The sequence below is a fragment of the Balaenoptera ricei genome, chromosome 4, assembly GCF_028023285.1.
Source record: "Balaenoptera ricei isolate mBalRic1 chromosome 4, mBalRic1.hap2, whole genome shotgun sequence".
Taxonomy (NCBI): Eukaryota; Metazoa; Chordata; class Mammalia; order Artiodactyla; family Balaenopteridae; genus Balaenoptera; species Balaenoptera ricei.
Window position 1 is genome coordinate 74,019,127 of NC_082642.1, and position 13,745 is coordinate 74,032,871.

At 36.8% G+C, this 13,745-nt stretch overlaps 1 protein-coding gene across 2 annotated transcripts in view; it reads right to left on the minus strand.

The window, feature by feature from the left end:
• Positions 1-13,656, minus strand: part of MRPL47 (mitochondrial ribosomal protein L47) — a 24,612-nt gene extending 10,956 nt beyond the window's left edge. Inside the window, exons 1-4 of one of the 2 annotated variants that reach the window (XM_059920571.1) lie at positions 13,532-13,656; positions 10,192-10,343; positions 9,584-9,644; positions 6,544-6,640 (exon numbers count right to left, since the gene is read on the minus strand). In XM_059920571.1, coding sequence (XP_059776554.1) covers positions 6,544-6,640; positions 9,584-9,644; positions 10,192-10,343; positions 13,532-13,656 — 435 coding nt within the window. The remainder of the gene's footprint in view (positions 1-6,543; positions 6,641-9,583; positions 9,645-10,191; positions 10,344-13,531) is intronic. The other variant, XM_059920573.1, reaches the window with a different exon arrangement.
• Between the last annotated feature and the right edge of the window lie 89 nt (positions 13,657-13,745).

A 13,745-nucleotide genomic window follows, 5' to 3' on the forward strand; every position in this document is an offset into this window, starting at 1 on the left:
CTGCCAATGCAGGGGACACAGGTTCAATCCCTGGTCCAGGAAGATCCCACATGCCACAGAGCAACTAAGTCCGTTAGCCGCAACTCCTGAGCCTGCACTCTAGAGCCCATGAGCCACAACTACTGAGCCCACGTGCCACAACTACTGAAGTCTGCACACCTACAGCCCGTGCTCCACAACAAGAGAAGCCACCATAATGAGAAGCCCACGCACTGTAATGAAGAGTAGCCCCTGCTCGCTGCAACTAGAGAAAGCCCGTGAGCAGCAACAAAGACCCAACACAGCCAAAAATAAATAAATAAACACATAATTTTAAATAAATAAAGAAATAAATAAAAGCAGATAAAAATAATAAAAATAAAGATCACTATAACAAGGAACCAGAAGTTTTATAAAGATGAACCAATCAAAATTAGACAATTCAATTGCCGGTATGAAAACCAATCTAGAAGCAATGAATAGCACACTAAATGACACAGAAGGACAAATAAGTGATCTGGAAGATAGAATAATGGAAACTACCCAATCAAAATAGCAGACAGAAAGACAAAAGAAAAAAATGAAAGCACCACAATGAAGAGTAGCCCCCACTCGCTGCAACTAGAGACAGCCCTGATGCAGCAACAAAGAGCCAATGCAGCCAAAAAAAATTTTTTTTAATTTAAAAATAAGTAAATAAATAAAAATTTTTAAAAAATGAAAGCAACAGACGAGATCTATGGGATACTATAAAGCACTCCAACCTACACATAATAGGGATTCCAAAAGGAGAAGAGAGAGAGAGAGATAGAAGGGGATCAAAAATGTATTTGAAGAAATTATGGCTGAAAACTTCCCAAGCCCAAAGAAGGAAACAGATATCAAGGTACAGGAAGCATAGAGGGTCCCAAACAAGATGAACCCAAACAGACCCACACCAAGACATATCATAATTAAAACAGCAAAAGGTAAAGATAAAGAGAGGATTCTAAAGGCAGCAAGAGAAAAACAAAAAGTCAGTTACAAGGGAACTCCCATAAAGTCAGAAGGGAGTAGCACAATATACTCAAGCCCTGAAAGGGGAAAATCCTGCAACCTAGGATACTCTACCCTGCAAGATTATCATTTAAAATAGAAAGAGAAAGAATATCTCAGACAAGCAAAATTAAAAGAATTCAGCAATACTAAACCTACCCTAAAAGAAATATTGAAGGGTCTTCTCTAAATAGAAAAGAAGCAAGACTCTATGGGAAAGGGAAAATCACAGTAGGAAAGGCAAATATATAAAAGGACTGAAAATCATTTAAATAAGCCAGTACATAGATTAAAAAACAATCAAAGAAATTTTGTAAAAGCAATGGTAACTACAATTTACAGCAAAAGGATAAGCATGAAGATGTAAAACAGGACACCAAAATCACAACATGTTGGGGAGGGAAGAATTAAAATGTAGAGCTTTTAGAATGTGTTTGAACTTGTATGATTATCAGCTTAAAGCAATTAGATATAGTTATGGGTCAACATACCATACTTTTGATATGGTAACTACATATCAAAAACCTACAATAGATTCACAAAAACAAAAAGAAAGGAACTCAAGGGAATTCCCTGGCGGTCCAGTGGTTAGGACTCTGTGCTTTCACTGCCAAGCGCACAGGTTCAATCCTTGGCTGGGGAGCTAAGTATCCTGCAAGCCACGCAGCATGGCAAACAAAAAAAAGGAACTCAAGCATACTACAAAAGAAAATAATCAAGCCACAAAAGGAAAAACAAAAAGAAGAAATGAACAAAGAAAAACTATAAAATAACCCCTGGAAAACAAAGATTAAAATGGAAAAAAGTGCATACTAATAAATAATTACTTTAAATGTCAATGGACTAAATGCTCCAATCAAAAGACACAGAGTGGCAGACTGGATTAAAAAACCAAGAACCTACAATATGCTGCCTGAGAGACTCACTTCAGGGTGAAAGACACAGACTGAAAATGAGGGGATCGAAAAAGATATTTCATGCAAATGGAAATGACAAGAAAGTGGGGTAGCAATACTCCTATCAGACAAAATAGACTTTAAAACAAAGGCCATAAAGAAAGACAAAGGACACTATATAATGATAAAAGGATCAATACAGAAGAGGATATTACACTCGTCAACATATAAGCACCCAATATAGGAGCACCTAAATATATAAAATGAATACTAACAGATGTAAAGGGAGAAATGGACAATAATACAATAATTGCAGGAGACTTTAACACCCCACTGACATCAATGGACAGATCATCCAGATAGAAGATCAATAAGGTAACAGAGGTCCTAAATGACACAACAGACCAGTTGGACTTAATTGACATATGGGACACTACATTAAAAAAAAAAACAGAATACACATGCATTCAAGCATGCATGGAACGTTCTCTAGGATAGACCACATACTAGGTCACAAAACAAGCCTCAACAAATTTAAGCAGATAGAAATTACGTCAAGCATCTTTTCTGACCACAATGGTATGAAACTAGAAATGCATCACAGTGAGAAAAATGGGAAAAGAACAAACACATGGAAACTAAAGAACATGCTACAGAAAAACCAATGGGTCAACAATGAAATCAAAGAAGGAATCAGAAAATACCTCGAGGCAAAAGATAATAACAACCACTGGGATGCCACAAAAGCAGTTCTAAGAGGGAAGTTCGTAGCAATACAGGCCTTCCTCGTGAAACAAGAAAAATCTCAAATAAACAACCTAAACTACCACCTAAAAGAATTAGAAAAAGAAGAACAAACAAAACCCAAAGTCTGCAGAAGGAAGGAAATAAAATAGAGATTTAAAAAAAAAAAATAGAAAAGATCAATAAAACTAAGAGCTGGTTTTTTGAAAACATAAACAAAATTAACAAACCTTTAGCCAAGCTTACCCAGAAAAAAGGACCCAAATAAACAAAATAAGAAATGAAAGAGGAGAAATAACAACCAATATCACAGAAATACAAAAAATCATAAGAGAATACTATGAACAGTTATATGCCAACAAATTGAAAAACCTAGAAGAAATGGACAAGTTTCTAGAAACATACAGCCTACCAAAAGTGAGTTAAGAAGAAACAGATTATTTGAACAGACCGATCACTGGAAGTGAAATAGAATATGTAATTAAAAAACTCCCTGCAAACAAGAGTCCAGGACTGACTGCTTCACTGGGGAATTCTATCAAACATACAAAGAACTTATATATTTATACCAAACCTTCTCAAACTATTCCAAAAGACTGAAGAGGTGGGAACACTCCCAAAGATATTCTATGAAGCCATCAGTAGCCTGATTGATACCAACACCAGACAAAGACACTACAAAAAAAAGAAAATTACAGGTCAATACCTTTGATGAATATAGACAAAAATTTTCAATAAAATATCAGCAAACCAAATCCAGCAATACTTAAAAAGGATCATACACCATGATCATGCTGGATTCATTCCAGGGTCACAAGGATGGTTCAACATAGGCAAATCAATCAATGTGATACACCACATTAACAAAAGGAAAGACAAAAAGCACATGAGCAAGCATCTCAATAGATGCACAAAAAGCATTTGACAAAATTCAACATCCATTCATGTTAAAAGCTCTCGCCAAAGTGGGTAGAGAGGGAACATATCTCAACATAATAAAAGCCCTTTATGACAAACCCACAGCCAACATAATATTCAATGGTGAGAAGCTGAAAGCCTTCCTGCTAAATTCAGGGACAAAGATGCCCACTCTCACCACTTCTTTTCAACGTAGTATTGGACATCCCAGCCTCAGCAATCAGAAAAGAAAAAGAAATAAAAGGTATCCAAATTAGAAGGGAAGAAGTAACACTGTCACTATTTGCATATGACATGATACTCTATATAGAGAACTCTGAAGTCTCCACACAAGAACTAATAAATGAATTCTGCAAGGTAACAGGATATAAAATTAATATACAGAAATCTGTTGCATTTTTTTACACTAACAATAAAATACCACAAAGAGAAAGTTAAAAAAAATTTTTTTAATTGTGTCAAAAAAACAAAAAACAAAGCCTAGGAATAAACTTAACCAAGGTGAAAGACCTATGCACTGAAAACTATAAAACACTGATAAAGGAAACTGAAGATGATTCAAAGAAATGAAAAGATACCTTATGCCCTTGGATTGGAAGACAGAATACTGTTAAAATAGCCATACTACCCAAAGCAATCTACAGATTTAACGCAACCCCTATCAAAACACTCGTGACAGTTTTCACAGAACTAGAACAAATAATCCTAAAATTATATGGAACCACAAAAGACCCAGAATTGCCAAAGCAATCCTGAGAAAAAGGAACAAAGCTGAAGGTACAACCCTTCCAAACTTCAGACTATACTACAAAACTACAGTAATCCAAACACGGTGGTATTGGCACAAAAACAGATATATAAATCAATGGAACAGAATACAGAGTCCAAAAATAAACCCATGCACCTACAGTCAATTAATCTATGACTTCAGACTATACTACAAAACTACAGTTATCAAAACACTATGGTACTGGCACAAAAACAGACAGATCCATGGAACAGAATAGAGAGCCCGGAAATAAACCCACACACCTATGGTCAATTAATCTTAGACAAAGGAGGCAAGACTATACAATGGAGAAAAGAGTCTCTTCAGCAAATGGTGTTGGGAAAGCTGGACAGCCACATGTAAATCAATAAATTAGAACACTCCCTTACGCCACATGAAAAAATAAACTCAAAATGGTTTAAAGGCCTACATATAAGACATGACACCACAAAACTCCTAGAAGAGAACATAGGCAAAATGTTCTTAGACATAAATCATAGCAATATTTTCTTAGATCAGTCTCCCAAAGCAAAGGAAATAAAAGCAAAAATAAACAAATGAGACATAATCAAAATGTAAAAGCTTTTGCACAGCAAAGGAAACCATCAACAAAATGAAAAGACAACATATGGAACAGGAGAAAATATTTGTAAATGATGCAACTGATGAGAGGTTAATATCCAAAATACACAAACAGCTCATACAACTCAATATTGAAAAAACAAACAACTTAACCAAAAAATGGGCAGAAGACCTAAATAGACATTTCCCCAAAGACATACAGATGGTCAACAGCCACACGAAAAGATGCTCAACCGTGCTAATTATTGAAGAAATGCAAATCAAAACCAAATGAGATATCACCTCACACCGGTCAGAATGGCTATCATCAAAATGTCTACAAATAATAAATACTGGAGAGGGTGTGGAGAAAAGGGAACCCTTTTGTACTTTTGGTGGGAATGTAAATTGGTGCAGCCACTACAGAAAATTTTCCTTTAAAAACTAAAAATAGCGCTACCATATGATCCAGCAATCCCACTCCTTGGTATATTTCTGGAAAAAAGAAAAACCCGAATTTGGAAAGATACATGCACCCCAATGTTCACAGCAGCACTATTTACAACAGCCAAGACATGGAAACAATTGAAGTGCCCATGAACAGACAACTGGCTTAGGAAGATGTGGTGTATATGTACAAATACATATATATACACACACACATGTATATACATACATACATACACACACACACACACACACACAATGGAATATTACTCAGACACAATAAAGAATGAAATACTGCCATTTGCAGCAACATGGATGAACCTAGAGAATATTATACTTAGTGAAGTCAGACAGAGAAAGGTGAATATCATATGATATCGTTTATATGCTGAATCTAAAAAAAAAGATACAAATGAATCTATATACAAAACAGAAACAGACTCACAGACATAGAAAACAAACATATGGTTACCAAAGAGGAGAGGAAGTGGGGGAAGGATAAATTAGGAGTATGGAATTAACAGACAGAAACTACTATACATAAAACAGATAAGCAACAAGGATTTACTGCACAGCACAGGGAATTATGTTCAATATCTTGTAATAACCTATATTGGAAAACAATCTGGAAAAAACACATATATATAAAACTGGATCACTATGCTGTACACCTGAAACTAACACAATTTTATAAATTAACTATACTTTAATTAAAAAACTATACACTTAAAAATGGTTAAGATGATAAATTTTGTTATGGGTTTTTTACATTAAACAAATCTGACCTAGTTGGTGCAGAAGTAGCTAAACCAGAACTAGAAATGTAAAATAGTGCAGGTACTTTAGAAAATGGTTGGGCTGTTTCCTAAAATTTCAAACACAGATTTACCAAACAACACAGCAGTTTTACTCCTAGGTATCTACCCAAGATAAATAAAAACATATGTCCACGCATATGCTGGGGGCTGTAGGTAGGAATGGGAGTGACTGCAGATGGGCATGAGATTTCTTTTTGTGGTGATGGAAATGTTCTAAATTAGATAGTAGTGATAGTTGCATAACTGTAAGTTTCCTAAAAATCAAGCGGAAGTAGAAAGAAAGAAATCTACTTGCCAAGAATTATAGGAACCATACACTCACACCTTTTAGCTTTCATCCCACACTCAGCAGTCTTCAGCCTCCCACAAATCTCACCTTTTCTAACCGCTCCGGACTTGGCATTGGCAATCTCTGCCGCTTAGCCTCCTGTTCTAGAGTTAGGAGCATGTTTCTTTCTTTCAGGAGAACATACCTATATCAAAAAACAGAGCTTGTAATGCTATTCTGTGCTTATATTAATTGTGATTTTTTGACATCAAAATTAATGATCTGTACTCAAAAGTCCTTTAGAATAATCCTTTATATAGAGCTACATCTATTCTTACTCATTTGTTCAATAAATTTTCCATGTGCCACATACTGCATTAAGTAAGGTAAGTGCTAGAAGAGTTACAAAAAAGCATAAAACGTAGTCCCTACATTCCAAGTGGAGAGAGAAGATGGAAGATAAATAACACTTATTCAGTTCCTGTTATACGCCAGGCAATGTGCTAAATAAGCACATTATATACATTTATTTCACTGAATTCTCACAACAATTCTGAAGTTGGAACTATTTACACATTCTAAATGAAGAAACTAAAGCTGAGAGAAGTAAGGTTTCGGGGGGCACATGGCTAATTCAAGATTCAAATCCTGAACTCCCTGGGTGGAAAACCCATTCTATTTTTAGCCCACTATGCTCCCTCCACAACTGAAATGTGGTGTGGTATACTCAGTGGTATAGACAACAACTACCAGGAGAATTAAGTGGGAGAAATGAGACATTCCTTCTGGCTAAGATGATCAATGAAAGCTTCATAGAGATGGGATATGTTAGGCTGGAAAGGCAACCAAAGCAAACACAATCAAATCACTGAAATCAAAACACTGAAGTGGTAAAGCTCAAGTGTGAGTGACTTTTGTGAATAAATATGTTTGATTGAGAATCAGAGCTGGAAGAAAGTAAAGGAAATAAATGTAGAGGGCAAAGAAAATGAAACAAAGGAACTGGGGTACTTTTTGGTATGGAAGAAGACAATTTTGGGGGAAGGAGTGGCAGAAGATAAATTATTTGGCTTTAGCCAGGATGAATATTGAAACTGCCTTAACTATCCCTTTACCAATAACCAACAGTAAACGTGCTTTAAAACAACGTATTTTTTACCATGAATCTGTGCTGTTTTAAACATAACACTTCTGACACCAAATGAGGGGTTTTTCTCTCCTGACAGTAACATGTTGTCTTTTCCAACATAACTTTTCCAACTCCCTGGCACTAACTACCTGAAGTCAGAGCCAGATTCCACAAATTTAAGTGTTCAGTCCCACAAGAAAGACTGCCCCCCACTTCAGATGCCAACAGCAATTTCCAGGCCTCCCACATATCTGACTGACCAGCTACAAACTGGGGGTTCCAACAACCCTGTCCATGGGTTTGATAATTTGATAGAATAGCTCACAGAATTCAGGAAAGCACTTTACTCTCTTACTGGTTTATTATAAAGGATACAACTCAGAAACAGCCAGATGGAAGAGATGCACAGGACAAGATATGGGGAAGGGGTGGAAAGCTTCCATGCCTTCTCAAGGCACACCACCCTCCCAGAACTTCCATGTACTTACCAACTTGGAAGCTCTCCAAACCTAGTTGTTTAGGGTTTATTACGGAGGTGTCGTGATGCAGGCATGATTGATTAAATCACTGGCCACTGGTGACTGAACTCGATCTCCAGTCCCTCTCCCTCCCCAAAAGTGGGGGTGGTGGTGAGGCTGAATGCTCCATCCGCTAATCACACCTTGGCCTTTCTGGCAATCAGCCTCTATCCTGAAGCTACACAACAATACCCCCCAGCCCCCACCCCCAAGAGCTGCCTGATTAGAAGACACTCATATCACTCAGGCAATTCCAAGGGATTTAGGAGCTGTGTGTTAAGCGATCAGAGACAAAGACAAAATATATATTTCTTATTGTATCACATAAAGAAGCCTGTAATATTAGTGGTTTTATAAGCATTTTACAGTTCTTTAATCTGCCATGAAAGATAACCCTTTAAATCAACCCTTTAAATCAAAGATAACCCATTTAAATCAAACTTTAAATGCCTACTACAGTGCCTGGACAAACAGTAATGATGAGTGAAGGGAGCTTGGTGAAAGAACAACAAGATGGGTAAGAAGTGGTATGCACTACTCCATTTAGACCAGCCAACTGTCACCATGTAAAAATGCAGGTTCAGTGTTGCAACATCACAGGTCTGATTATTCAAGAGGAGCCAGAAATCCTTATTTTTGTGCGAAACTTCCCAATTTTTAAAACACAGTGCAGCCCAAACAAACATAGCTCTGGGCTAAATATAGTCGATTAATGTGGGGGGATAGGGGGGTCAAAAGGTACAAATTCCCAGTTATAAAAGGAAAAAGTCATGGGGATGTTATGTACGGCAATGGTGACTATAGTCAGTAATACTGTACTGCATATTTGAAAGTACCTCAGAGAATGGATCTTGAAAATTCTCATCACAAGGAAAAAAACTTTTTGTAACTATGTATGGTGACAGATATTAACTGGACTTATTGTGATCATTTTACAATATATACAAATATTGAACCATTACATTGCACATCTGAAACTAATACAATGTTATGTCAATTATACTTCAATTTATATATGTATATATACAACGCAAATCTGTCTTAAATCCTCTCAATTCTTTCTAATTCATCAGGAGTATCTGCCAGAAAAACCTACCCAAATTTCCAATTAAGTGCACCCTCCAATACTCTTCCTCAAAGCAAATAAGCTAAAGCTTCCAGACCATGCAAAAGGTAATAAAAAGGAAGAAGGCCTAAATGTGACCAACTCATCCCCATTTTGCTTTATTAGTTTCCTGAAATTCTTAGTATAAAAGTGGTAGGATGACTGGTAGCAGTTACAGTAAAATTTCTAAACTCCCAACTATTTAAGAACTCTGATACATCTGTCATAATGTAATTTAACCTCTGTAGTACTTATAAAAATTTTAATCATCTTATATATCACCAACAGTACTATAAATCACTTTACTTAATTTCTTAAATCAGATAAAGTTTATACCTCATTATTACACTATAACTGCTTCAAACACTTAGATGTTAATGTACTCAGTATACTTACCAAAGTTTATGTAAATCTTCATTACTTTTGTTCCTTAATTGCTGACAGGTCCATGAAGCTCCTATTAAAATGATAAATTCATAACATGAAATAATTTTCTAGCTACATGCCCTTTGGCAAATTACTTAACCTCTCTAAACCTGTTTCCTTATCTGTAAAATGTGTAATAGCTTTATTATATTATAGTACAATATATAATTAGGATTTAATTGTGATTAAATTAGATAACACATATGAAAATATTAGTAATGTGACTGGCAATAGCATTCAAAAAATGTTAGTATTAGTATAGAATGTACCTTCACAGTCTAATGTCAAAATACTTAATATCATTATAAATTTTCAATTATCTCTAAAAAAATGAAATGTAAAACAAACCCCAAACCTCACTTTAGTTAATTTCAACCTACTCCTCTTCTAAACCTTTTGCCAACCTTCCAAGGAACAGTTAACTCTACTATTATACTGTCCTTCTAATCTTCTCTAATAGACATTCCCAAAGGAAATCAAAAAGGAAACACTTAAGTAATTCCCAAACTGAATAAATAATCCGAAAATGACAGAAGGTTCAATAAAATTATTTAATATAGTCAACCCAAATATCTCACCAGATTTCACTTTTTCTTCCCCCCAATTCTTTGGGTCATCAAAAAATTCTTCCAGTCCTCTCCTAGACAATGTGGTATGAAGTAATCTACACTGGTGAAAAGATGTGACATTTGGTGTATTCTTAGTCAACAGACTAAGAGAAAACCTGCAACTGAACATATATAAACAAGTGATTCAAGTTTCACAACATTTGGATTTTATAAGCAATAAACAGAATCATTTCCTCATCTACAATGTCAAAAAATCAACTTGGGGTTTCTGCCCAAGAAATGATAAACTCATAAAATGCTTTAGAAATTATTTTTAACATGCCATTATATATGTTGCTATCCTGTAACTTCAGAGCCAATATATTGACATAATTATATATATATATTTTTTAAAGGTATTTTTAAAAATTTATTTATTTAATTTATTTATTTTTGGCTGCGTTGGGTCTTTGTTGCTGTGCACGGGCTTTCTCTAGTTGCGGTGAGCGGGGGCCACTCTTCGTTGCGGTGCACGGGCTTCCCATTGAGGTGGCCTCTCCTGTTGCCGAGCACGGGCTCCAGGCGCCCAGGCCTCAGGAGTTGTGGCTCGCAGGCTCGGGAGTGCAGGCCCAGAAGTTGTGGCGCACGAGCTGAGTTGCTCCACGGCATGTGGGATCTTCCCGGACCAGGGTTCGAACCCGTGTCCCCTGCCTTGGCAGGCAGATTCCCAACCACTGCGCCACCAGGGAAGCCCGACATAATTATATTTTAAGGTAACATTTTTAGGTCCTTCATGTGCGGCTAGTGGGCATATAAGCAGATAAAAACATTCTGAACTTTAATTTCACAACACATCAGAGACCCCAATGCTTCCTCCTTTAACCTAGTAATTCCACTGAATTTAGAAATTTCAACTAAAGAAATTATCAGAGGGACTCCCCTGGTGGCACAGTGGTTAAGACTCCAAGCTCCCAACGCAGGGGGCCTGGGTCTGGGAACTAGTTCCCACATGCATGCTGCAACTAAGAGTTCGCATGCCACAACCAAGGAACCCACATGCTGCAACTAAGGAGCCCTCGAGCCACAATTAAGGAGCCTGCCTGCCACAACTAAGGCTTGATGCAACCAAATAAATAAAAAATAAATAAATTTTTTTTAAAAAAAAGACAAATCATCATAGATGGGAATTGATAAATCAAACTGTCTATTGTGATCATTTTGTAATATATAAAAATATCGAATCACTATGTTATACACCTGAAACTAATATAATATTGTAAGTCAATTGTACTTTTAAAAAGTCTATTAAAGGGGGCTTCCCTGGTGGCGCAGTGGTTGGGAGTCTGCCTGCCAATGCAGGGGACACAGGTTCGAGCCCTGGTCTGGGAAGATCCCACATGCCGCGGAGCAACTAGGCCCGTGAGCCACAACTACTGAGCCTGCGCGTCTGGAGCCTGTGCTCCGCAACAAGAGAGGCCACGATAGTGAGAGGCTGGCGCACCGCGATGAAGAGTGGCCCCCGCTTGCCGCAACTAGAGAAAGCCCTCGGCACAGAAACGAAGACCCAACACAGCCAAATAAATAAATAAATGAATAATAATTTTAAAAAAAAAGTCTATTAAAGCATTATATATGATATCAAAAAGCTGATAATAATGTAAATGTGCAACTGGGGAATGGTTAAAAACATTATTGTGCATCTGTATGATAATCTATTATGCAGTCATCTAAAAGTCATGTTTATAAAGAATATTTAATGACCTGGGGAAATAACTTAAAATACAATAATGAAGTGTATAACAAGTGTTGTATTCCTACCAAGAAAAATTTAATGTGAATCTAATCATGAGGAAACAATCAGACAAATCCAAATGAAGGAATATTCTAAAAAGGCTGACCTTATAAAAAATGTCAATATCATGAAAGAGAAAAAAAGGAACCATTCTGGATTAAAGAAGACTAATGATACATGACAATTAACAGGATAAATGTTCATTGACTGGACTCTGAATTAAAAATTAAGAAAGAAAAAAAAAATTCCCCGGTGTGATCATTGTAGTATTGTGGTTAAGATAGTGTTCTTGTTCTTAGGAGATATATGCTGAAGTGCCATGATGTTTGCAATTCTGACATGCCTCAAATAGTTCAGAAAAATAAAGGCATGGATATAAAAAGTATAGAAAATGTGACAAAATGCTGAGGATTGGTTAACATAGGTGAAGAGTATATGGTTATTCTTTGTACTACTCTTACAACTTTCCTTTTGGCTTGAAATTTTTTAAAATAAAAAGTTGGAAAACAAGGGTAGAACATAAAAATGCATATACGTAAATATTATCCTGATTTTATTTTAAAATTTCATGTATGTCTATATACTCAAAGTTAAAAAGAATAGAAGAAAATCTGTTTATCTCTGAATGGTAAAACCATAGTTGATGTTTACTTTCTTCTTCAAAGCACTTTACCCTATTTTCCAAAGTGTCTGTAAATGAACAGATATTTATTCAACAGTAATGATAAAAATCCAAAAATTTTTTTAAGGAAAAACGATGATGAGATGGAAGAGACGATTGATTCAAGTTTGCTACTTTTCCAGTTACAACCCCTGAACCTCTGCAAAAAACAAACCAAAAAAATTGCTTATCTCTGAGGTTAATGTAAGTTCACTGTATCTGAGAGATGCCCAATAAATGTGCTGGATTCAAGAGCACATACATTACTTCCTTTTTTTAAAAAAATGACATACCCAACTACTTGTAAAATTTAACTCATTAAAAACAAACACTAATAAAAGGGAGGAAATCGTACACCACAACGTCAAAAATGATTGGTCTGTCCAGAAGACAAGCGGTCTTCCTAGAAATAATAACCAACACGTGTAGGATATTCTTTTCTCACACTTGCAGGGCGGCTTTCTGTTCATTTGGCTACTTTCATTTATTCACTCAACATTTACTGAACAATCTCTTTTTGACAAACTCTGGGAGTACACCCTCCCACCCCTTTTTTAATCCATCCAAACCTGACACAGCCTTCAGTTCCACAGCCAAAAGCTCTTCAGTGAAGTTTTTCCCAACTCACCCAGCCGAACAGGATGCTTCCGTACCTCTAGGTTTAGTTCAACAAATACTGGTTTTCTACAGACCCCACGAACTGCCTGGTCCACAAGAGGTGGCAACAAAATGTTTGAGGAAAATACAGAAATGTCGCAGGTGAGGGACTTCTCCAAGGTCACTCACTCCTCACGGAGGTGGGTTCGGGCCCAGCCATCCCAGCGGCCTTTCCATCCCTAAGCGTTTCTCAGCATCTCGGCAACCAAACAAGATCCAAAGTTGGAGAAATGGACAGACCTACTCCTCACATCACTTACCTTGTGCTAGCAGGGGCCTGAGGACTTATTAACGACCTGGAAGCCTTCAAGGCCGCCGAGACTCTTCGGTACAAGACAACCAAACTGGCGGCAGCCATTTTTCCGCATAAGTAAGCAAACCGCATTTCCGCCAACAATGATGTCACTTCCGGTGTCTCACGCCGACCGGATGACGAGAACAGGAATTGGCTTTGCCCTCACTCAACATGGCCAC